This window comes from Meleagris gallopavo, chromosome 12, assembly GCF_000146605.3.
Source record: "Meleagris gallopavo isolate NT-WF06-2002-E0010 breed Aviagen turkey brand Nicholas breeding stock chromosome 12, Turkey_5.1, whole genome shotgun sequence".
NCBI classification, from domain to species: domain Eukaryota; kingdom Metazoa; phylum Chordata; class Aves; order Galliformes; family Phasianidae; genus Meleagris; species Meleagris gallopavo.
Genome location: NC_015022.2, coordinates 6,975,902 through 7,001,693, shown reverse-complemented (window position 1 = coordinate 7,001,693; position 25,792 = coordinate 6,975,902). Strand labels below are relative to the sequence as shown.

At 38.5% G+C, this 25,792-nt stretch overlaps 1 protein-coding gene across 3 annotated transcripts in view; it reads left to right on the top strand.

Annotated features, from left to right (window-relative positions):
- The window catches only part of LOC100539565 (talin-2), a 77,118-nt gene extending 51,498 nt beyond the window's left edge, over positions 1-25,620 (top strand). Inside the window, exons 32-49 of one of the 3 annotated variants that reach the window (XM_010717310.3) lie at positions 1,504-1,593; positions 2,742-2,864; positions 3,897-4,040; positions 4,205-4,366; positions 5,191-5,331; positions 6,450-6,631; positions 7,574-7,706; positions 8,674-8,775; positions 10,264-10,434; positions 10,924-11,070; positions 11,950-12,051; positions 13,388-13,507; positions 15,491-15,637; positions 17,474-17,640; positions 19,710-19,893; positions 21,269-21,394; positions 22,339-22,455; positions 25,396-25,620. In XM_010717310.3, coding sequence (XP_010715612.1) covers positions 1,504-1,593; positions 2,742-2,864; positions 3,897-4,040; positions 4,205-4,366; positions 5,191-5,331; positions 6,450-6,631; positions 7,574-7,706; positions 8,674-8,775; positions 10,264-10,434; positions 10,924-11,070; positions 11,950-12,051; positions 13,388-13,507; positions 15,491-15,637; positions 17,474-17,640; positions 19,710-19,893; positions 21,269-21,394; positions 22,339-22,455; positions 25,396-25,605 — 2,568 coding nt within the window. In that variant the 3' untranslated portion in view covers positions 25,606-25,620. The remainder of the gene's footprint in view (positions 1-1,503; positions 1,594-2,741; positions 2,865-3,896; positions 4,041-4,204; positions 4,367-5,190; positions 5,332-6,449; positions 6,632-7,573; positions 7,707-8,673; positions 8,776-10,263; positions 10,435-10,923; positions 11,071-11,949; positions 12,052-13,387; positions 13,508-15,490; positions 15,638-17,473; positions 17,641-19,709; positions 19,894-21,268; positions 21,395-22,338; positions 22,456-25,395) is intronic. The other 2 variants (XM_019619427.2, XM_019619428.2) reach the window with 2 other exon arrangements.
- The last annotated feature ends 172 nt before the right edge of the window (positions 25,621-25,792 follow it).

The window sequence follows — 25,792 nt, the reverse complement described above, 5'->3', positions numbered from 1 at the left end:
GGAGTCACAACGGGTTGGACATTCCCAGGACCAGCAGTGCACTGAAGGGGGGAGCTGCAGTTCCTTGATTTTATGCTTTTAGCAGGTTGTTACTTCCAGCGCTACTTAGACTCTCAGTGTATTTCAGCTTGGACTTGATAGTTTGTCAGCACGTTTTGTAGTCTTTCCTGGAGATTCTGAAATAATGTCTTGAGAAGACCTTACTGTATGGCCTCCATGGAGGCAATAAAATTTTTTCAGAATTTCAGCTGGCAGGTTCATAGAGTATGCAAAGGTGTTGAAACAATCTCAAATACATGTTACCTGTCAGCGTGAAGTTGTGCTGACTGACTTGTTCTGCTGTTGTTTCCTCATGTTCTGAGGGCTTCTGTTTCCACAGTAGTGCAGATATTGCAGGAAGTAGCTTACTTCCCAACTAGTTCTGTAAGGATGAGGCACAACGATGAGGAATCGCTGTGAGAACTGGAAATTATTTTCTACATATGACTCTTTTTCACATCGTCTTGTTCTCACACTTTAATTGCTGTTAGACTTTAAAGACTGCTAAGCTATAACTTAGAAAAAGATGTCTGAGCCTTTAAAAATATTGTAGGTATGTTTTAATTTTAGGAGTTGAATTCTGGTACAGATCTAATGGCTTAAATTTATGCCCAGATTTCCTTCATGTGCAAGATGAATATCATAACATACAGATATTAGGATCTTTTCAACATACAGACTTCACTTTCTTCAGAAAGGTTGCTAAGTCATTTTTGCTTGGTATTTGGAGAGGTTTTCTCCTTTCAAACTTGGAAAGAGGCACCTTGCAGATTTTTCAAGCATAAGAGAATTATTGTCTTCTGTTGCTTGTAGCTTTTTACAACTTTATGCAAATAAATCTTCTAAGTGAAGATATGACTAATTTTTACTTTTTTATTTCTAGATATCAGATTCATTTCAGGAAAAAAAAGTTAAATCTCACACTTGCAGTTTTTGACAGAGGGAACTATGCTTTGGGTCCTTTTAACTATAGGAGGAGGCCATCAGGTGATTAAGTTGCAATTTAGTTTAACAGCCCTTTTTGTATCTTGGCAGCACTTTAATGATATCTTGTTCTCCTACCACTTAGCCTTTTAATTCCAGTTATTAGATGTTAAAATATTACTGAAAACATTTATTAGTCTGTTCAGAATAGACACAAAACCAGGTTGCCTGATGTCAGCCAAGTGTTATTGACTATAGGTCAGTCTTAACAAATGCAGGCTAATTTACATAAGGTTATACTTCCAGCAGATTTGTAGTGCAAAAATGAGTTTGTACCACAGTGCAGTTGTGGTGGGGTAGCATTTAAGGTGTCATTTGTACATCTGTATTTGAGCTCTCCATGGCTGTAGTTTTATTTGCTTGCTGAAGACAAAGTTGTGACCACACTGAAATAAGAAGGACAGTTGTGATGGTGTATGTTTTTCTCAGCTTACTACTTCAGCCTATGTCACTAAGCCACAGTTTCTTCCCTTTCTTTAGACAGTGAAGGGAATGCTGGATAACCCCAATGAGCCTGTGAGCGACCTCTCGTATTTTGATTGTATTGAGGGTGTAATGGAGAACTCAAAGGTAACTTCCTTTTCCTATCTCTGTGACAATTGTAAAGTATATTATTATACATTTCCACATACATATTGAACATGTTGAAAACATAGCACGGTCTATTCTAAAATGTATGTTGCTTTCCTTGGTAAAACTTAGCCTGAGGTCAGGCTATGAGAGAGGTCGTTTCATTTTATTCATCATTCCAAAGCTTTTTACCTTGGTAACGTTTTTAACTATGTGATTGGCATGCAGTGCTGGTACAGCCTCCCCCTCTCTTCTTCTCCTGTTTGTTAGACACTATACAGCATGTCATACATCATGATATGTTTTGACTGCAGCTATTGGAAATGCCCAGAGTGTAAATGGGAGCCGTGGTAATGAAATACCATTGTACTGTTCTGTGTGAAACAGCTTAGAGAAATTTCTGAGCACTCCAGATATTCCAGTACACTAGAAGATCTTTATGGAATCTCTTAAGTTATTTTTAAGCATACTATGTCATGTCATACATCTTGCTCAGAAGCTTTGCTTTTGGTGTTTTTATTACTTAATCATTGGGATTGTTTCAAATTCTTTGTTCCCTAAAAGAAAAAGAGAATACTTAAGGGATTGGGGATATGTCTGTCATTCCTGTTCTGTTGTGGTCAAATCTTATTTTGAATTTTAAAAGGAGATGAACTGAATTTGGTGAGATGCTTTAAGAGTTAGTGTGCATTCTGACATCCAGATGGTCCCAGTAGATTAGATGCAATTCCACCTTCAGGGAGTTTCAGTGGGCTTAGGGGCAAAGAAGATTCAGAATGCGTTGAAAGCAGTTGCTGGTATGGTTGTCATGTTCTGAAATCTGTGAAACCTACTTAGAGCCAGGCTAGCTGTAATGATTATTGTATGATAGAAAAATTATTGAGGGTTATTTCTGTATCCTCATAGTCACTAGAGCTCTAACAGTGTTAGTTCTTGGCATTGTAAATACAGTGTTAATCTGCGTATCTTTATTCCTCACACCACACAAAAGAATGTCCTCAAATCCATGAGCTTATTAATTAGCTAACATTTCTAGAAGCTGAGTCAAGCAGATCTGTGGGGCAAGAGCTGGTTCAGGACCAGAAATCATTTGCCTTTTACTGGTAGGGAGACATTGAGAAGCTTACTTTCCTTTCTTAATTTCTGAGGCTCTTGGAGAATCTATGGCAGGCATTTCCCAGAATGCGAAAACCGGGGATCTTTTGGTCTTTGGAGAATGTGTTGGAGTTGCATCCAAGGCTCTTTGCGGCCTCACAGAGGCAGCAGCTCAGGTAAGCTGTTGAAGCCTGTAAAATTGAAGTCTGCAAAGCAAATGTATGCTTTTTTTGTTTTATTTTTAAGAAAGTGGATGTTATGCATGTGTGAATCTGAGATTTACTTCATTTGGGCCAAGCAGATGCTGTCTGAATAACCAAAAAGAGTCAAGAGATGGTCACTGTGTTTGGACCTTATAATTGCTTTCTTGCTCTCTTGAGATCCTCTTCCTTATGATTAAAGCAGATACAGCCCTTTCAGTAAAGCATCAGGCTGTGGGGAGTCATGCTATGCATCTGGAAACTGCTTTTTTATTTCCACAAATACAGAATGTCTCATTGTGGACTTCATCTAACCCTAGGTTGCTTTACCGACATATGGAGGTAATAGGTAGTGTATTATCTATAATGTAAGTTGATTAAAAGCAATCTTCAAACACTGTTTTGACAGTCCAGACAATTTCTCCTTGTTGAGAGGCATGAAACAATCTCAAATTAAGAAAGAAAATAAATTTGGCTGTAAGGCATCTTGAGCTGTAGCTGACGACCACCCCCACAAATGTGATGGTCAATTCGCAGCCACATGTTTGTTGTTGTGTCCTGGCTTTGGCTGGTGAGAAGGAATGCAGGGAGGTGTTTGTTGGCTTTACATATGAAACAGTAGTGAAGAAAAGTAAAACTGACTTTCTGCTCTGCCTTCATCAAAACCCTTTCCACCACCAGCTGTGGCAAATCCAGTAAGTAACTTAGTAGTGTTCATGATAGTTAAAGCTTTTCCATTGACTGTCCAAGTGGAAAAATAACTTTTCCAGGGAGACCAGCTGCCTAAGTAAACAGGATGGTTTTGTTTTCACTAGTCAAATTTTGGAAGTGTAGTGGGTGAAATGTCCTGTTTTCATCAGATTCTGGAGATGTATTACTGTGTTCATAGTACTTTTCGGTATAATTTTTGAATAAACACCGTATGCAACATGTCAAGCTTAGCAGAAAGACAAGATAAATTTAGCGTTGTTTCATAGATTTTTTTTTTCTTCCTTTCTTGATTTCTAGGCTGCTTACCTGGTTGGCATTTCAGATCCCAACAGTCAGGCAGGTCAGCAGGGTCTTGTTGACCCAATTCAATTTGCTAGAGCCAATCAAGCAATCCAGATGGCTTGCCAGAATTTGGTAGATCCAGCAAGCAGTCCTTCACAGGTAATTCCAGAGGATTGTGGTGAGACTGTCACTGTTGGGTTATACATTTTGTTTGTGACCAAGCAAAGGAGTTCTGCTTTGAACTGTAGCTTTGCAGAGCTAGGGTATAGTAACTGTCATGCTGTTCTGACAGTCTGTTTGTTTTGTGTCATCTATTTTGATAGGTATTGTCAGCTGCCACAATTGTGGCCAAACATACTTCTGCTCTGTGCAATGCTTGTCGCATTGCTTCATCAAAGACAGCAAATCCTGTTGCCAAGAGACACTTTGTGCAATCTGCCAAGGAAGTTGCAAACAGCACCGCTAACCTGGTTAAGACTATCAAGGTACAAGTGCTGCTTAATCATGCTGCATTTTTTCTTCAGAATCAGAACAGTTATCAGTATCATTTAACCTGTGATTTATGTTTTAAGAAATGTTTAATTACACTTCTGGAGGTCTGATCTGAAAAATATGACAAGGGATATAGCTGTGTCGTATAGTCAAAATGGAAAGAACTGGGCAATGTTAACAGAAAGGCAGCTGGCCTATTCATTATGAGATGAAATAGTTGTGTGTTGATGTTCATAATGAGCTGGCACCATCAGAATAGTGTGCAAACAGCCGAATGTGAAGGTTTAAAATGGTGTTGTATTGCTTAATATCCAGAGTAGTTTATGTTGCTGCTGTTTAATAGTCTTCTGTTAATGGTCATGTATTTTCTAGATACCTGCCTCCGTTGTGGCAGGGGGTAGTTTTGCTTCTTATAAGCAAAAAGTAATACTTGCTAAGGTATAGAGAACTGATGAATCTGAGTCCATTAGCTGATCCACAATTGAAATTCTGGTGAAAATAGTTTTGCTCCTGAGCCTGGAAGGTTACACAGAAGGTCCTTCATACTAAAGTATTTCTGAGATTATGATTTAAAGCACTTGTTCAGTCTTATGAAGTAAAGCAGCTGTGTTAACTTTCGGGTCAGTAATAATCTAAGTTAAAAAAAAAAAAAGCAGGGTTAAAATCACCTTCTTCACATCAGAGTTGTTTCTGTGAGAAGTTTCAAATTTCAAATGTCATTAGCACAACAGTTTAAACTCATAAGGAATTAAACTATCATATTTGATTTTGCATATAAACCCATTCACACAGAACTCAACCATGCTTTAACTTCTAGGCCCTGGATGGTGATTTCTCTGAAGAGAATCGCAACAAATGCAGAATTGCTACCGCGCCATTGATAGAGGCTGTGGAAAACCTGACAGCATTTGCTTCAAATCCAGAATTTGTCAGCATCCCAGCACAGATCAGCACTGAGGTAAGGCAGGATGTGACAGTTTGATCCTGACACTGATTTCATTGTCTGCTGGCAGACAGGGAGTGTAGAGACTTTGCCCTGAAACATGTCTCCATCTTCCTAGGATGTTTTGCAGTCTTTTGCTTAACCTTCAGCGTTGAATTTTGCACCAGTAAAATAAAAAGAGTTATGCTCTAGTAAGCACTGGCAGCTTCGTGTTAGTGAAGTAACATGGGAAGGGTGAGTTCTTTGTCTTGTTAGCTGGATGCTTCCGTGCAATGAAGTAATAAACCTCCCCTTTTCCCTCAAGAATAATTAGTTCTGCAAAGAATTGAATGGATGTCACTGTGCTCTCTTAGTTCCAAAAACGATGCAAAGTCATGATGACAAAAACCTGACATTTTGCAAAGAGAAACTTCTTATAGGTTATCTGTATTTTTGAGAGTTGTGTCCTCAACCCTGAAACTAGAACAGATTAGTATCTATCCTAACTAGTAAAAGTTATTTTTAAGGGGAAAAAATCCTTCAAGCTTATAAAAGCATTGGTAAAAATAAAGATAATGTATTGTTACTGTTACAACTTCTTTTTCCTGCTGTTGGAAACCACAGAACTAGCTGGAAATACTAGATAATACAGTAACTGTTGCAATCTAAATGTTATGGGTCTCTAATCTTATCCTGCCTTCCAATCCTGTGATCCTTGAGCTTACCAGTTTACTGGAGATAAAATAATTGTGAAAATGATGATTCAATTAGAATATTCTAATCAAAGTAACTCCTGTGAAAAGAATACTCTTGCTTGGATCTTGCTAGTTATGTGACAAAAAGTTGGTTAAATGATATCTCTGTAGTCTACAATTAGTGAAATGTTTCTACTTTGTCCTGTTTATCAGCTCAGTGGTGTCTTTGTAAACTTGTAAAGTAGTTTTTGAAGTATGGTGCAGAGAACCAGTTGAACTGCATTCACAACCACTATTTGCATGTTGATTATCAGTAAATATTGTAGTATAAAACAAGAAATGATCGTGTTATTTCACTGCTGCCAGTTAAACCTTTTATTTTTTTCAGTATCAGAACGTGTGGACAAACTCAAATAATGATATAAATGTTCTTTGTGATCTTTTGCCTTTTGATCATAGGGATCACGAGCGCAGGAGCCAATTCTAGTTTCTGCTAAAACAATGTTGGAGAGCTCTTCTTTATTGATCAAAACAGCTCGTTCTCTAGCAATCAATCCAAAAGACCCTCCTACATGGTCAGTGCTAGCTGGGCATTCCCATACTGTCTCAGATTCTATAAAGAGTCTTATCACCTCTATCAGGTATGTCTTCCATAGTAAATGCTTTTATGTCAAGATTTAAGCTGTTCAAATAAAGGAAAAATGAAGCATAATACTCTGTGGCCCATGGTGCTGTGATATTCTTCACTAATGGAAATAACTTGAGTGATGTATGCTGTTTAATTGTAATCAACGTTCTGCTGTTTTTCACCTGTTCCACCTGTGATCCAGTTAAAGGTAAACATAGGAGGGCATGCTGTGGAATAACAAGATTAGCTAATGTGATTTCCATCCAGACTGCTTAACAGCATAGTGTGTGGTAAAGAGTAGTTTTGGTGGGTAGGTGAGATGGTAGTTGTATATAGTGGATTTCTGTTACCCATTCGATGTTGTAATCTTCTTGGCTTTGTTGCAAGTATGCTGTTAGAAAGCGTGAACATTTGTTAATGTTTGGACTAAACCTGTATATCCATTACTTATTGAAAACTTTTAAACTCGTCTTTTAAACTCCATCTTTTGCCTTTCAATATCAATTCAATATTAAAATTGTCAGAGCATAGTGCACTAAGGAGTTATGCATTTGAATTAATCGTTTGCTGAAATAGCAAACTGTCAGGAGAAACTATCTGGAAACTAATCTTCATTAACAGATACCAGGGAATTGGGTGTAAAAGATAATACCAAAGGAACTGTTTTCTGGATCGGTCAATTGCACAGAAATATTTCCTCCTGTTGTCTGTTGCCTTTTCATGCTGACATTTTCTATTGGGCTAATTACCTAACTAGCCTGAGGAGATTTCCTCCGTGTGTGAAGTACTCAGTGCATAAGTCCAAGTCTTGTCAATACGACAAAGCTAACTTAAGCATTGTGCCCTCCTCCCACGTGCTTTATGTATCCCTAGTTAATGAAGAGCACTGGTATACAGTCAGGATAGGGCCTGTCTCCTTCCTAGCATGATCAAATTTACCACTGCTGTCTTTCAGGGATAAGGCCCCAGGCCAGAGAGAATGTGATTACTCTATAGATGGGATCAACAGATGCATCAGAGACATTGAGCAGGCCTCACTTGCAGCTGTCAGTCAGAGTCTGGCCACAAGGGATGACATCTCAGTTGAGGTAAGGGAGGTGATGTAGTAACAGAGGAACACTGCTCAGTCACGTTCATCCTGCAGCATTTGTGTGTTTGAACATGTAAAGCCAAGCACTTAGCAGAATCTATGCCTGAGGGGAGAATTTGTCACTGAAGTCTTTCTGGGTAAAAGCACATCCTGGCCAAACTGTGTTGCTTCTGGAAAGGTAATAGAGTCATTGGCCAAAAGCAGTGGTGAAAGTAGTTATTTTTAAAGACCACCATTGTATTATTTTGGTTTCCTTTGCTGATGTGACTGACTGATATTTAATGTTTTCCTGACAACTTGCTGCATGAAAGTTAGAATGTTTTTGAAATTTATTTATTACTGGAAGACCAGTGATTTAAATTACAATGTCTTTCTTTATTAATGTAATAAATTATTTTTTTTCTTTCTCCACTGCTGAATTTCTGCTGTTGGTTTCACAGTCTACAGCAGAGCTCTTGTGCTGTATTGTCTACTTTGAGAAATATCTCTTCACATTTAAATAGGAGCTCCAGCTGGTTCCTCTAAGTGCAGTGATACTGACCCCTAGGCAGGGCAAGAACAGATGTTATATTTGTTTGTTTTCTTTCCTTGTTTGTTGTGTTTTTCTGTTTGTTTTGTGTTTGGGGGGGTTGGGGGCTGCCATATTGCAATGATATAAGGCAGCTGCTCCTGAATTTCCTGCGATCAACTGGAGGGAGCCACCTTTTCCCTTGTTCCCCAAACCTGCCGTATCAATGCTGTTTACAGCAGCAGGGCCTACCTCAATGTTCTTGTAGTTGAAGTTAGATAAAGGAGAAGAAATGATCATGGAAATCAGATGGGCAGCATGGATGTTTGTATCATGGTGTAGTGGGTCATTTAACTGTTTGGAGTATTTTAGATCGTCAAAGTCTGATTGTTATGGTGTGGCATGACTTGATTAATGTACAGCTGTAACAGTAACTGACAACTTCTCTTTTCATTAGGCTCTACAGGAGCAGCTGACATCAGTCGTTCAGGAAATTGGCCATCTGATTGATCCAATAGCAACCGCAGCTCGGGGAGAGGCAGCACAGCTTGGGCACAAGGTGCAGTCCTAACGAAGTCTTGAACAGTTGGACAGAAAGGGCAGACCACAATAAAGCAATGCTTCTCACTTCATTTGAAAGAGAAAAGGAATGTACTTGGAAGGAAAGAAGATCTGGGATTTCTCAATACTTGGGGCTGAGACCAACTAAAGATTGTTTATGTTTTCAGCCATAAGCAAGGCACATCCGCTGAAGTTTTTGGTGTGGGAGAGATTAGTGGAGAAAGGACAAATTAAGAAAGAGAAGGGAAAAGCAAAGATGGAGGCTTAGACTTGTTTCTAAGCAGTGTGAAGTGCTTGCTTACCACTTTCTGAGGGAGACTATTTCTACTGACTAGACATGGCTGAAGATAACAGGTAGTCACATTCCTTCTCTCACTCATTTGATAAACGTTTACCAAAGTGCATATAAGCAGTTTACTCTAGTATTCTAGTACTTCTGAATGCAAAAGGTATGGCTCCTGCTGTTCACCTGGGTGCAGTTTAAAAGATCTTATGTTTGTGAAATATGTGCTTTCTGATCTTAGCGTTTTTGTTGTTTTCCTCTGGAAAAGCTTCAGAGAGATGTAACTTGAAGCTACTAAATTCATCGTGTTCTTTGAACTGTTGTTTAGCCAAAAGCAGATGTTTCCTCATACCAGTGTAAATTGGGTCAGAAAGGAGGAAAAAAGATGCTGAGTACACACATTTCTGAAGAGTCAATTACCTCAACAGAAGTTTCTTGCGTAGCGAAGTGTCTTTCAGTATTTTAAACAAAGTATTGAACCCAAGTAGTTAACTCGGCACATAGTCTGTGCCTGGCACGTAATCTTTGTAGCATGCCCTGTCAGCCTACCACTTTGTTGCAGGCACTCAACCATCCATCTCCTTAGCAAAGTGGCTGCCTTGTACTACAGTTAATGCATGAGAAGTGATGACCTGTGTCTAGGGAAATGGTAGAGCTTCTGCCTTTTATGGCATCTTATTCATGAGAGAACTCTCCAAGTCTGCATGATAATCCAGTGCAGGTTAGATTAGGGCTTGAAGGACGTGAATCTCAACAGTCTTTGAGGTGAACAGAACTGTACAAATCCAGTGCAGTGCCACTGATGACCTGTTGTGTGTAATTGAAGGTTGAACTGTTGCACAGGGCTGACTTGTTTTCTTTGCACTGCTAAGGACTGTGCAACTTACGATCACTGAATCATAGAATATCCTGAGTTGGAAGGAACCCGTAAGGATATCAAGTCAGTGTTGAAAGTGATTTCAGCTGATATGAACCCTCAACTGTGTGCTTCTGAGGGGAGAAACACTGCATTATTACAGAACTGAAAACTCATGACTCACAAAATCACCCTGGCATATATTACAAACTAAATGGACAGCTCTTACACATTACAACAGTGTGCTACTTTAGCTAATCTGAGTTGAATTAGAGAGTAGCATTCTTCATCTCAGTTCTGAAATAGTCTTAATATGACTGTTGATTATGTTGTTTTGGCTTTCCTAGGTTACGCAGCTGGCAAGTTACTTTGAACCCTTGGTGTTAGCTGCAGTTGGCGTAGCATCCAAAACTCTGGATCATCAGCAACAAATGACAGTGTTGGACCAGAGCAAGACATTAGCAGAGTCTGCCTTACAGATGTTGTATGCAGCCAAAGAAGGAGGAGGAAATCCCAAGGTATGGTCACTGCATAGCAATGAGAAGTCAGAGGGTAAAATGGGTCTTTCAGTGGACATAGTACCAAAATTGAGGTAAGGTGTTAAAGAAGACTTGGAAAACAGTTGGACACTGGTGGAATAAATGACAGAGGGCACAAATCTCCCCACTCAGCACTTAGAGGTATGCACATTCCTGCTCAGTAAGGGGTGGGTATGGTGTGCCCAGTGCCTTGAGGTGCTCCTGCACCTACTGGACAGGGGCAGGTGCAGCATGCACAGTATCTTGAGGAACAGCTGTGTGATGGAGCACCTACTCTTTAATTTGTTTGCAGATGTTGCAGTTGATTTTTTCTTCAATTTTTAGTGTCTTTGCTTAAACAAGTTTTGATTTTTACAACCTTTTTTATTACAGAGACTTGGGGTTAAGACAAGGCTTTAAAATCTTTTTCCTTTTTTTGACAGAATGTTTTTGGTTTAATTTTTTATCTTGTTATTCTCTCTATTTCAGGCATCACATACTCATGATGCAATTACTGAGGCAGCTCAACTGATGAAAGAGGCTGTGGATGATATCATGGTTACCTTAAATGAAGCTGCTAGTGAAGTAGGCATGGTTGGAGGTATGGTAGATTCGATAACAGAGGCAATGAGCAAGGTGAGCAGAGAAGAACAGAGCATGGTTTTCCTTGGCACCAGATCTGAAGTGTAGGAGATACTGTTAATTCATTTCAGTATGTGGCAGTTGACATGGAAAAACAGGCAATCCAGAGATTGTTTCAGATGTAATACAAATTGTGAAATCAATGTCAGCATAGGATGGTGTTCATAATTCTAAACTGGGTAGCAGGTGGTGGTTAGAATGAGTTGGGAATGTTTTAGTCTGGTACCATACTGGTAGTGAAAGAAAGTCGTAGTTACAGGTCATCTGAATTTCTAATTGTTATCCTTTTTCCTATTCACCTTTTATGTTAGTGTGTGTAAGTGATCAGCTGGTTTGCCTTGAAGCAGATTAGTGCCAATGGGGAAAACAGTAAAGCCTAAGCAGTTTTTCTACCTTTTGAAAGGTGCCACTCTGGAATGTTGCAGTTGTAAAGTATAAATGAGCTGAACCAAATAATTCATCTTTTTGCATTTCTTGTTTGTTGGCATGTTTTTTGTGTGGATGTGCATTCTAACGGCATGCAGAACCATAGCTGTTAACTCATAAGGGAATCTTACTTATTTTTTTCCTCAGAGTTAATTCTTCCTGTAGCTTTCTACATTTGTTGAGAACAGTAAGAGTTGATATGAACTTTCCATGCAAGTTGGCCTTGCACTCAAAGACTTTAAGTTAAAAAAAAAAAAATTAAATCTAGATTCTATTTGACAGTCATGAGATAATGTAAAGCATTTTTTAGAGTTCCATATATATGTCTCCTGGTGCATTTAGTCCAAGAGAGGGTATTAAAATGAATACATAATTTCAGTGTTATGTGGAAAGTTTGTCATTTATTATGAAGTTTTTTTTTCCCATAATTTTCGCACATTTCTGCAGCTGGATGAAAGTACACCTGCAGATCACAAGGGAACATTTGTTGATTATCAGACCACTGTGGTGAAATACTCTAAAGCCATTGCCATTACAGCACAGGAAATGGTAAGAATTTTGGCTAGATCTGATGAAAAACTCTTCTGTGTATTTAGGAATTGTGGAATGCTTTACACGCTGATGTGTAACTCTTTGTCATGCTGATTTCCTATAGCCTTATCTATTTAGGAAGAATTAAAAAAACGATTTTGTAAAATACGCTCAGGTGACCTTACAGATGTGCTGATAGGGGTGTTCTCTAGGAGCGCTGGGTCTCTGGGTTGTGTTGTGGCTCTTCTACAAAAATACGTTTTATTTACTTGTTTTGTGTTAGAAATACAAAGAAAATGTTTTACTTAAATACCTTTTGGTCAGTCTGTTTAATTATCACCAAAATACTGCCATACATTTATTGATGACTTCAGGTTGACCTTTCACAGTGTGTGCTGCTATTTAATTTAGCCCATGAAATAACATCAATTTTTTCAGATCCCTATAATGTTTATGAATGAATACAGATTAAGATATTATAGTGTTTTTTCATGCATTTGTGGAGCTTATCTGCGTTTAAAAACAACGAAGGAAAAAAAATGTTTTTAATTAAACCACTGTTATTCTGTGTAACAAAATGAAGTGTTTGAGTTTTGAAGAACACTTTCTTTGTTTTCAGGAGGGATGGAGGATTATTTGTGTATGCTAGATGCAAAAATGTCCTGTGGAGAGATGATCTTTAAGAAATTATTCAGTTCTGCAGTCCATATTACTGCTCTCTATGATATGACCGTTTATTTGCAAATAGTAAGAATTTGTTTAAAACTAGTTGTGTCCCCATGGAAGAAATCTCATGCCTCTTGCTAACATAAACTGGACAAAGAAGAAATATTTTTGTCTAAAAAGTAGATATTTTCCAGAAAGATGCACAGTTATGTATATACCAAGGTATACTTTATCCTTCTTCTCACATTTTAGAAATGTCTTGCATTGATCCTGGGACTTTCTCAATTGTTATGCTCCTGTGCCACAGCAGCTGAGATTGACACAGGCTGGCTCACCTTTGACATCATAAGGTGGCTCTGAAAGATAAATCCCACTTTGTCATCCAATGGGAATAACTGTGCAGCCGGCCTATTGCTCCACTGTGTCAAAGAGTGAACTGCGAGATCTAACTGCTGCTCCTTGATTATTCCAGATGTTCTGCGAGTGCCTGATTATCGTGACTCTAATAAAGCATGCTTGCTTGAGTTTCCTCACAGAATTCTTACTGGAGAACAACTCCCTTACACTTTAGGCGTTTTTCCTCACTTCATCAGTGTGATCAAATAAATGAGTGTGCTTCTAAACTGGAGTGTATTAACAGATTATTCTCATGCCTGTCATTTTTCTCTTGCCTGTGTTCTTTTTTCAGATGACTAAGTCGGTTACTAACCCGGAAGAGTTGGGAGGACTTGCATCACAAATGACCAATGACTATGGGCATTTGGCTCTCCAGGGCCGAATGGCTGCAGCTACCGCTGAACCAGAGGAGGTCTGCAGCTTTTAGACCTCTTTATTCTGTGCATACAATGGCACCAACATGGGTATTCCTTTACTGTAGTGAATAAAATACATATAGAGCAAAATAACAGGAGGTAATCACATCACTCAGTTGCAGTAATATGGTTGCAGCTGTTGCTGATTCTGACACAGTGATGGTGAAAGGTCTAGAGAGTAGGATATATGAGGAGTGGCTGAGGTCTCACAGCCCAAAGCAGAGGAGCTGAGGCAAGGCCTCACAGTAGCTGTAGCTCCTCACAGAGGGCTGCACTGAGCTCTGCCCTCTGGGACAATAGCAGGGCCTGAGGTCCTGAACCTAACAAAATATTGTCTTTTCAAGACTGCATGGAACCTTAAAGTATCAGCATTTAGTTACAGACAAGTCTCATAAGTACTGTTTATTATAATTTATGAAGAGATCTGATTTGTGTTTGACATCACTCTTTACATTGAGCCAAAATATGGTCTCTTTTCTCTGTGGCTTTGTAGGCTACAGCTGAGCTGTGCGTTGTGCTACAGAGTGCATATTTACTGACAGCACATCTCAGCCTTCACATTACCATGTGTGAGTGTAGTGGAATAGGAAGTAGGAGTTACTGTGAAACATTTTTGATGATCATTGGAAATTTTAACCTGTTTTAGCTTCTGTTTCTTTTAAGTCCTTTCGATGCACGGAAAATGCCTATGGAACAAGTTTCCTACTAGGAATCAACAGGTTTTTAACAATCATAAGGGATTATGCAAGAAGAGCAGCATTTTACTTTTTTTTGTGCTTTCATGCCTTTTTGTACAAATTACTTGATCAAATAATAAAAACCCCTCCATCTAGTTTCAAAAACAAACAGCTCATAATAATAGACAGCAGTGGGAGGAATTCCTCCAGGTAACTTAGAAACAATTTGCAAACACAAAGAAAGCTCTTCATCTCATGGGGTCTAATGAATTACATATATGTTGTGGGATTTTTTTGTTTTTGTTTGTTTTTTGCTGTAAGAGATTTCAAGTCTAACTTCCTGTTCTGAAAGTGGGATATGGGCAAACAGTAGGAACACAATTGTCTTTGTCTGCCAGGGCATCTTTCGCACCATAGAATCAGAATATCACGTGGAGGAAGGGACTTCTTTACATGCCATTGTGCTTCTTGTGCTTGTGGTTTGCCTCCATGGCATGGCCAGCCATAGTAGGTGCTGCATATTCTGTGAGCAAAACATAAATCCTTTGTGCTCTCTTCTTTTCATTGAATTCCTCTGATTATGGAGCATAGAAAGACTTGGTTCAGATCTGGTAAGATGGTATCACTGTCACCAGATGTATCAGATTATCTAGATAAAAGATCTACTTAGGGATTTTGACTTGGTAATTTTACCACTGATAGACTACTTCAGTGCTCCACACTCAGTAGCTAAACAGAAAGCAATAGCTTGCGTTTGTCTTTATACTGATGAACATTGGTGGAGTGTTGAGAATCTGTACTTGACTCAGAAATGAATGAAAGAATTCATGTATTATTCAACCTGGTTTCAGCAGTGTAGAGTAGGCATTTTCTTTTTACTCATCATGAATACCTGTAAGACATCTCATGCTGACAGTAACTTTTCTGCTTTGAGATTCTGGGAAATTAACTTATTCAAATGCATGCAACCTTTTTGGTGAAGTTGTGTGTGCTTGAATTAAGTAGTCTTGACTTGGATAAATGTGTTACGCTAACCATGTTAGGCTTATAGATGTGTTCTTGTCCCCTGGACCAATTCACTAGCACTTCAGTTTTATAAGTAGGTCTTTTCCAGGGTTCTACTATGGGAACAGACTATATTAAATCTACCCAGTCTCTGCAGAAAATACATTGATGGGCAGAATATTCATAATAAAGAATCACCAGAGTGACTGTATTTCTATTTGTGTTGACACAAATGTGTACTAGTGTGACATTTACTTACTTTTCTCCCTTCTACCCTGTGCCTCCTTTATCATCTAGATAGGGTTCCAGATCAAGACTCGGGTGCAAGAACTTGGTCACGGCTGTATCTTTCTCGTGCAAAAAGCTGGAGCTCTCCAGATTTGCCCTACAGACAGTTACACCAAAAGGGAACTGATAGAATGTGCTCGTGCTGTGACTGAAAAGGTAGGATATTAACCTCAAGGAATCAGTCAGTCTAGTTGTATAGGCACTAGTTATTTTATATATAAAACTTACCATTATACTAGAATATTGACTCAATTAAAGTAAATTTACTTTGTTTCATTTCTTTCAAATATTCACTACACTGTATGTACTAAATCAGTACTAATCCTGTTTTAAAACTTCATCCTTATACCAGAGGGAGACTATTCTTAAGGCAGGAGATGGCACTTGTCTTATGAGACACTTCCCCTGGAAACACTTAAGTCCATGTAGATGGCCACAGATAACACAATGAGGCTGTTTGAAGATACTTTCTTTCTGTATCAGCATTCTCTCTGCTCTCTGGGCCATTCTAATGCGCTTAGAATAGCATCTTCAGCCTGTCTTGGTTTTCTTGGTCTTGGATGTGTGTGATATGTAGTTCGCCTTTGGGGGGAAATGAAAATGGAGAATTGAATGCCAGCTTCATTTAGATTTCATGGAACATCACTTGTTCAGCCTGTGTTAGTATGCTCTCAGATGTACAACTTCTCTACTGTGTTGTACCCCAGATTATCAGCAATTCTAAATTTGAACAAAGGCAGAGTTTCTTGTAAGGAGAATTACAGTTGTAAATGACATTAATAGTGAATCACAGGCACCTGTTCAGGGGAAAAGTTTGTACATAATCTCAGAACTGTACTATTAGAGGTTAGTATAAATATCCCTGGATGAGGATCCCAGGGAGACCCAATAGTGGCCTTTCAGTATCTGAAGGGAAAGGCAAAGAAAGAGTCTGTCCCATTCTTTAGCAGTGTCTGCTGTAACGGACAAGGGAGATGGTTTCAAAGTAAAAGAGGGGAGATCTAGATTGGATATAAGGAAGATTTCTTACGTTAAGGGCCGCGAGGCACTGAAACAGGTTGCTCAGAGAAGAGGTAGATGCCCTGTCCATGGAGACATTCAAGGTCAGGCTGGACCAGGCTCTGAGCAACCCGATCTATCTACAGATAGTAGATCCAGAACAGTCCCCGTTCATTGCAGGGTGTTGGACTAGATGGTTTTAAGGGTCCCTTCCAATTCAAGTGATTCTACTACAAAAGCAGTATTTGGGGGAAGAAGGGGAAGGATATAGGATTGCATTTGTTCAGTCCTAAGTGTTGTTGGGATGCAGATGTTTGTTGCCAGATAGTGATTGTTTTCAAGTGAGTGTTTCTTTGAAGGTAAATCGGAGTGGCAATGGCATCTTAACACTATAGCACTGCATTGTGTTTATGAACAGTACAAGATATTGACTCAGAGCCATGATTTTCCTCACATCTTGTACAAAGTGTGTATTTATTAACAGCAGGGAGGAGGGATCTCACCTCAGCAATAGCAGTTACATAGCATCAGCCAGCAGAGGTGTACCTCCTTTACTACTGTCTGTAAGACAACACAGACTCACAAAGCAAGTTCTTCAACCCCGTGGTTGCATTACCAAGCAGTACCAGAGATGATGGAAAAGCGATTTTGACTCTGAAGTAAATGTGAGCAGGCTGCTTATTGACAGCACAAAGCTTTGCAAGATAATTTGAATTCTTGTTTATTGTAGCAGGGACACCTTTCCTTTCTTACAGATAGTAAGGAAGATGCATGCTTGTAGTATTGATTGCCAAACGTAATTCTTTATACTTAAAATTGATGTTGATAAGGCCTTTATGATGTCATTTATTGTATATAGTGCCCAATCAAACCTGTCTTTGTATGAATGACAAATTGCAGTAATGGGCTTCTACTGTTAAAAGCTAGCTTGACTCAATATCAGATAATAGGCTTTATTTCAATCACAATCTTATTCCTTTATGTTGTTTCCAGGTCTCCCTAGTTTTATCTGCTCTTCAAGCAGGAAACAAAGGCACGCAAGCTTGTATTACTGCAGCCAGTGCTGTGTCTGGGATAATTGCAGATCTAGACACCACTATCATGTTTGCTACTGCTGGAACCCTTAATGCTGAAAACAACGAATCATTTGCAGACCACAGGTCAGTATAAATGAAAACAAATAGTGCATGCAAAGGGAAAGAATGGAACTGGCAGAAGCAAAAGGCATATGGAGGTAAATATTTACTTTACTAGATTCCCAGGAATGCAGTCAAATGAAGCAGAAGAATGTGAATAGAAGTGGGAAAAATAGGATATGTGTAGAGGACAGCAAACTTCACTTTGTTATTTCTGTGAGGAAAGAATTTTAAACAGATGGAGAACATCTACTAAGAGCACTTCCAGCAGATAACCACAATTGTAACTCTGATTTGTCCTTTTTGTTTTTGATTAAGCTTCATCAGTGTATAAACTAGCATTCGCTGTCATTCCAGTAGGGTGAATCAGTGATCCATGACATTAAAGAGGAATCTTCTCTATACGTTTTTTCCAACAGCTGATTCTGACTGCTAGTTTGTCTTGCTAAATGCTTTATATGTTTAATGTTTGTAAGCAGCAGTGATGCATAGGGTGCAGCTATGCCATGTTTTCCTTTTGGGGGAGATAAGCAAGTTTTTCCTTCTAGTAGCATCTGGCATGCAATAATCTCACTGCATTTTTCAGCATATTAAGAGATTTATGCCATCTGACTGACTTCCTTTGCTGTAAAACTCGAGGCTTCACAGCCACAATTTATTAACTGAACAATTACATAGCAACCTAGTTGGCCAGCACAGCAGTTGCATAGTCAGCATTTATTTCCCACCTTGTTACAGGAGTTGCTCAGGAAAGAGGCAAGATGCAGTGGTGTGTAAGTTGCTGCTGTTCTACAGAGTGAATGTCAGGGCTCATTTTCTTAAGTTCACAGGACAAATGCTTGTTTTATTGGTTTATGGGTAGGTACTGAAGACTGGCCTCAATTTCCTCTTAAAGAATATTTATGAATTAAAATTGTCTGTGAGCACATTTAATTTAAAACATAGCGCTTCTTCATCTATATTAAAACAGAAATTACAGTGGTTTTAAACAGCGTTTAAAGCTTTTTCTTTTGGTGCAGTTTTGGCTTATGTGGAGTAAATCTGGCATTCTTCTTGTTCCAGAGTATTTTCTTATTGTATAGTGGATATTATTCTTTTTCTTCAAACCAGCTTATTTGTTTAGAAAGGAGATGGATGAGCAAACTCAGGAAGTTTTTCATGTTAAAGAGCAGGATTTAACTCATTTAGACTGAAGAATAATAATGTTTTTAAGTATTACTTCTTAATTCGTTTGAGCATGAAGTATAAGTACTGAGTGTTCCCTTCCCATGTTCCTGGAATGTTATTTTTTTTAAAGTGGGAGAGGGATGGCAATGACTCATTTCTCAGTTTAGATAACTGAAAGTGAGTGAAGACTAAAATGGTTGTCTTAGACCAATCTTTTAGTTTCTTAATGTGTGTTATTTAAGGTGGCAGTAGTGGAATTTAATACTTAGTTGAAGCATACCCTGGAACAACAGTCTGTCCCTCTGCTATGCTGAGTGACATAGAAAATATTAGTCACTGGCTTCTTGTGCAGTTAATTTCTAGACTGACATTTTACTTGAATGCAATTAGAGCTCTCAGTTAACTTGTCTTATGCATGAAGCATGTTCTCAAAATGGTTTCTTCTTTTTCTCCAGACGTGTTTTGGACTTATATGGTGGTGGCAGCAAAGGGGAGCACTAACTCAGTCACATTCCTCCTTTTGCCATTCTAGCTACTGTGTCCCTCCCTCCTTAATTATTTGCATTTCTTCATTATATGCTGTTTAAAGCAGAGGTTTGACAAGTAGTTTCTTTACAGCATGGCCAGATTTGATTCCATAGTTAAAATGGAGCAATCTATCCTACTGTTAACCCTATCTCACTTCTTATCGAGACTGAGTAACTTCACTGACTGCCTTGCATCTTACTCAAAATGTAATGCTATCATTTTAAGAGTTGTCATTTTTTGCTTTTTTAATTGCTATCTGGCTTGTGATACATTGTCATGAGTGGACACTGGCACAATGACTTATATCAGCTCTTCCTCATAGCGGTTAGTGAGCATAATGTTGAGAAATGTTTTTTTCCTTTTCCACTCCCTTGTCTGCTTCCTTCTTTTTGCTGCAGGGAAAATATCCTGAAAACAGCAAAAGCCTTAGTTGAAGATACAAAATTGTTGGTTTCCGGTGCTGCTTCAAGTCAGGACAAACTGGCTCAAGCGGCTCAGTCATCAGCTAACACCATCACCCAGCTTGCTGAGGTAGTAAAACTGGGAGCAGCTAGCTTGGGATCAGATGACCCTGAAACACAGGTGAGATGTTCTTAAGGTTTTTCTGATACTCTTAAGGAACCAAAGGAATTTACAGAAGTTGAAAAAGAGGCTAGAGAAGGTTTTTGTTTGATAAGACCTTGTGAGATTAGTACTTGAAGTCAAAATTGAAGGGTTCATCTCTTTGGGGACTTTTTTGGATCAGGCATTGCTTATTTTTTAGAATACAATTAAGACCCTGGAACATGGAGCAGAAATAGACAAGCTTCTGTATAAGTTTTTTGCTTTTATTTCATTGATGTCTTTGCACTCAGATACTTTTTATGAAGTGTTTATCTTAGTTTTATTATGTTGTGATAGGAATCCTGACTTACCTCATTTTGTTGTAGATAGATATGCATCGCTTCAAGGTTCTTTATTGATCTGGCAGCTGGGATGGGCACTGTATGTTACTTGCATAGGCTAACAAGCTCTCAGTATTTTGTAGCTGTATCTATGTTGTTTTTAATTTAATGCAATAACTTTAGCCTTCAGTGTGGATTATCTCAAATAAGGCTCTGGAAGGGTTCTGCGTTCAGTTTTGACCTCTATGATGGAGTAAACTTCCAAGATTTTCCTGTCTAGAAAAACTCTGCTGGAAATACTTGTTTTTAACAGAAGAGTTTCCTTAAATGACATTTACAGATGTAGAAGTTTTATCTCACATTGTATTTCTATGTAGCTGAGGATACAGTACTTAGAATAAATTGCTATTAGTTACAAATAGATATTTTTTGGAGCAATTTTATATTACCAGCTGGAAATTGTCCTAAATGGAGCATTTCTAATAACTGTAGCACCCAATGCCATTACAGCATTTTTCTATAGAGGCAAAGCTGACTTAACCTGAAACTATCATGTCAGGTAGTCTTACAGTGCTAGTGCTGTACAGCGTAGTCAGCTGGGAAACAGCAAATCACATTGACACGTCTTATGTCATGGGTTCTTTCCATATTTCCTTGGCCATAAAGCATCTGAGCTACCAAAAGCTAATAAACTTTTCAGGAGTATCAATGACTTTATTTGTACACAAATTACAGTGAACAAAATCAGGCAAAAATGAAGCTGTGTTCTTATTTTATGTACTGCGACAAAAATGCAATTATTGAGAAGTATTTGTTCCACTTTTTTTCCCCTGAGATTTTTATTTTTTCTTTTATGTGTTATTTTTTCTTAAAATGAACAACTGCTCTGAAGTTTAGAAAAATACTTACAACATCTGATTTTCTGCTGGTGAAAAGGACAAATTTGGAGGAGTTATTGAAATAGTACCCTAAAATAATAGGCTGTTGTAGTGTCTATATATTATCTGGGAAGTCTTCATCGTACTTTAATCCATTTCTTGACTGAGCCTTATGTCTGTTTCTCATTCCTATAGGTTGTCCTGATCAATGCTATCAAGGATGTTGCAAAGGCCCTTTCTGACCTCATTGGTGCTACAAAAGGAGCTGCCAGCAAGCCAGCAGATGACCCATCCATGTACCAGCTGAAGGGGGCTGCCAAGGTATGAAATCTTGTTCTTACTTTTTATTTGCAAGTATCAGGTCCAGTCATGCTTCCTAGACAGCTTAACTTTGGATTTCAGCAATTTCTGGTTCCTTGAGGTGTATCAGTAGCATTCTGGGATGTATATGAAAATAAGAAGATGCTACTGAGTTACCATGTCAGTCTTTGTGGGTTGTCATATGGCTTGTATTCTTGATGGAAGAACTGTAATCTTTCTAAACAGAAACATCTTTTGCAATCCCAAAAGGGCCAGTTTTTGTACCATTACAGACTGCAATTTATATAATAAGAACTGTTACTTCAGTCCTGGAATCTGAATGATGACATATGCTCAAGATGTGAGTATGTTACCCTTCTTGTTTAGGCCTTGCAGCTTTGAGGGGTGGGGAGCACAACACCAAAAACCCTGTGGTGAGTCATTATGCTTATGAAGACTAATGATCCCTCTCTCCTAGATGTTTCCAGGAAGTACATAGATGTAAAAGCTCAAAAAGCACTCAGATTCCACCACGTCTGATATTTTTGTGCCACATTTTCCTTGCATCTGAGATATATTTTGACATTTGCCTCAGAAAGATCTTAAAACTGTCTTACAAAATATTTCCAGATGTGGAGATTGAGACGATATTACATCTGCAATCTGCAATGACTGTTAGGTTATTCTCTGTATTATGACTATTGAGTTTCTCCTGGGAAAAACAAATGCAGTATCATTTTGTAGTAAGACATGCCACATTTTTTGCAACTTACAGGGAGCTCTCATAAGCTGGCCAAAAGAAGAGTCAATATTTATTCACATAATAAGTACAGTTCATGCTGTTTTTTAGGCCACACTAGAAGTAATAAGACAACTATATTAATTTGCCTTGATTCATAACATGCCATCTCTGTAAGATGGGAGGAATGAATTGTGCATTTTTTCTTCACCTTTCTGTTTTTCAGGTGATGGTAACAAATGTCACATCACTTTTGAAGACTGTTAAAGCAGTAGAAGATGAAGCAACTCGAGGGACAAGAGCTCTTGAGGCCACAATTGAGTACATCAAACAGGAACTCACGGTAAAGAATAAAAATAACCATGCATAGCAGCTTTTGAAAGTAAACTCATCAGACCAGGCTGCATGGGGAGTCCTCAAGCTCTGCAGTGAATTAGATGCAGTTTCATTACCTCCATTCGTTGTATGTCATCTCTGAAAATACAATTACATGCTTCTTCAGCTTCTTTGAGATGTGTATGTCTTCTTCAGTCTACTTTGAGATGTTAATGGTTTCCACTGTGAGATTTGAGATGCTAGTGTCACATAAAAAATCTGGAAAAGGCTTTGTTGTTTAGACATTAAGCTTTCACTGCTTACCTTATTTTCTAAGTCAAATGTTGTTCGCTTTTTATTGATCTTGACTTTCAGAATGTCTCTTTATCAAAGCCTGCAGTTTAATCTTATTTCTGTCTTTTCTTTATTAAGAAATGATATTACCAGTGATAAATAGCCTGGTATCTCATATTTTATCAGAAAAGGAATTGACATTACCTTCCAAATTAGGTGTTAGATCTTGACAGTTAGTTTCCTTCCTCTTTAAGATATAATAGTTTAAACAGTAGCTGCATCTTTCAGTTACTCTTCCACTAGTACACTAGTACTCAGTGACATAAATTAATACTTGTTTGTGAAAAAGGCTCTTCTTTCCCCCTTTCCTTGATTAAAATCCATTTAAAAAATATCTATAAACATATCTATCTATAAAAAATATCTATAGACAATGTCTTCATTGGGAAATACTTCATTGTATGTTGTGTGTGCATTGACAACATTTAGAGTGTAACTGCACCTGACATGGTATTGTCTTCTCAGAGGCTCTCCGGAAAGCATCTGTTTTTCATGATGAAAACAGTGCTCTTTTAAGCAAGAAATTAATCTTTACTGGGGAAGAGGGGAAAAGAAAACAAAAAGAAACTTAACATTTTTGTATACCTGTTGGGAATTCAGATATTTTCAGCAGGTGGTAAAAGCTCCTAGTTTAGTATCTTATCTGGAATGTACAATTTTAATAATTAACCAGTAGTCCTGGCTAACCAGAGAGATTCCCCTTGACTGGAGGGTAGCGAATTTGTCTGCAATCTACACAAAGGGCAGGAAGGATAACTCAGGGGATTGCAGAAGAATCAGTCTGATAGCAGGGCATTTTATGGGGTAAGTCATCTTGAATGTCATCATATGGCATAAATGGGACAATTGAGTGATCAGATGTAGCCAGCATGCATTTATGAAAAGCAGGTGGTTGTATCAGAAATGGTGTGACCAGCAGGACTAGGGAAGTAATTGTCCCTCTGTACTTGGCACTTATGAGACCACATCTCAAACTCTGTGTTCAGTTTTTAAGCCTCTCACTACAAGGATATTGAGTTGCCCAAGCATGTGCAGAGAAGAGCAACAATGCTGATGAAGGGACTAGAAAGCAAGACTTATAAGAAGTAATTGAGGGAATGGGGGTTGTTTAGTGTGGAGAAAAGGAGACTGAGAGGAGACGTTATTGCTCTCTACAACTACCTGAGAGAAGGTTGCAGCAAGGAGAGGGTGTTGGTGTATTTTTTGAAGTAATGTGTGATAGGGTGCAAGAAAACCATCTGAAGTTGTGCCAGGGGAGATTTAGATTGGATAATAGGAAAAATTTCTTCACAGAGAGCAGTCAAGCACTGGAGTGGGCTGACCATGTAGGAGTTGGAGTCTCATTCCCTGGAAGTATTTAAGAGATGTGTAGATGCGGCTGTAAGGGCCCTGGTTTAGTGTTAGGACTCAGTAGGTCAGGTTGATGGTTGAACTTGATCTTGAGGAGCTTTTCTAACCTAGGTGATTCTATGATTTCTAGCGCGTCGCTGTTATGTATCCTTATGAAAATCTGGATGACTAAAAGCAGAATGTCATTCCTTTGCATAAATTCTAAAATGTATCAGGTCTATATTTGAAGGGTTATCATGTGTGTTTTCTCAGTCTAGTTGGTATCTCTTTGAAATATTCCTCCTCCTCCTTTTCCTTTTGTCAGCTTTGCTAAGGAATGGGCCTGTGGTAGTGCTTTTGTGGGAAGAAAAGCAGAGTGCTGGGTTGGTGTAGAAAGGAAGCAAGAATGGCACATACGAGTTTAGGAAAGTGTTTCAAACTTGACCTGGAACTCCAGGGACTGAATCTGAACAACACTGAGTAATGTCATCCACATATTTGATTAGACTGTTTTTTAATATTGCTTCCATTTCTGAAGAGAGAAAGTGAAAGTTGATTGATCAGGAGCATGGGATAGACCAGGCTAATTGGTTGTCAAGACATCTGGGTTCTGTAACCACTAGCATGCTTAAGATGAAGAGGTACTCCCAAAGCATTGTTTGCAATGCGTGTAGTACAGAAAACATCTCCTGATGGTGTCATCTGAATTGCTGCTGCAGAGTGAAAGAATGGCAAGCAAATGGAGTAAAACTTGGAAATGTGAAATATGAGCTCAAAGTAAGGTTTCCTATCTTTTATCATCTTAAAACTGTTTATGTGTTATCTTTTATATCTTAAAACTGTTAATGTGTTCTTCCATTCATAGGTGTTGTGTGTTGTCGGAATTTAAACTATTTTCATGCAAGTCTTTATGAAAAATGGGGTCTTTATGATTCTAATGGAGACTAAATGTAGAGTAAGAGAAAATACAATTTTTATCTTTCCTCCTCCTCCATTTTTTTAAGAGACGTTTGAATACTTTAGTGATGTTCTCTGGCTATTCTGCACTGTGCTGGTTTTGGCAACAGGGGCTCAGTAGTGGTTTCTCTGTATTGTCTGTAGGTAAGCAGGCTTATCAGGACCAGGCTCACAACAAATGAGAATGATATTGAAGTACTATGAATATGTTTCTAGTTTCCTGCTAATGGAAGTCTGCATCCAGTTGCTGTCTCTTTTTCTCTGTTTGAGTTGTTCTGTTTTGACTTGATGGGTGGGTATCAAGCTTTCCTCCTGCTTTCACTTAAAGGTGTTTCAGTCAAATGAGGTTCCAGAAAAGACATCATCACCTGAAGAATCAATCCGGATGACGAAAGGAATCACCATGGCAACAGCCAAAGCTGTGGCAGCTGGGAACTCATGCAGACAGGAGGATGTGATTGCTACAGCAAATCTCAGCCGCAAAGCAGTAGCTGACATGCTAACAGCTTGTAAGGTAAAGAATTGCTTCCATGTCTAAGACTGATATATTTTTTTTCCCCTCTCTATTTTATTTTTCTCCTTCTCTGTACATCTCTTTAATTTACAGATTTTGTTCAGTTTTCTTTTGTTAGTGTTTTACTTTCTAGATGAGAAAGTTAATGGTTATAATAATTATAAGGTGATGTGATAACATTTCTATCAGAGGATTTTTCTGTGCTAAGAAA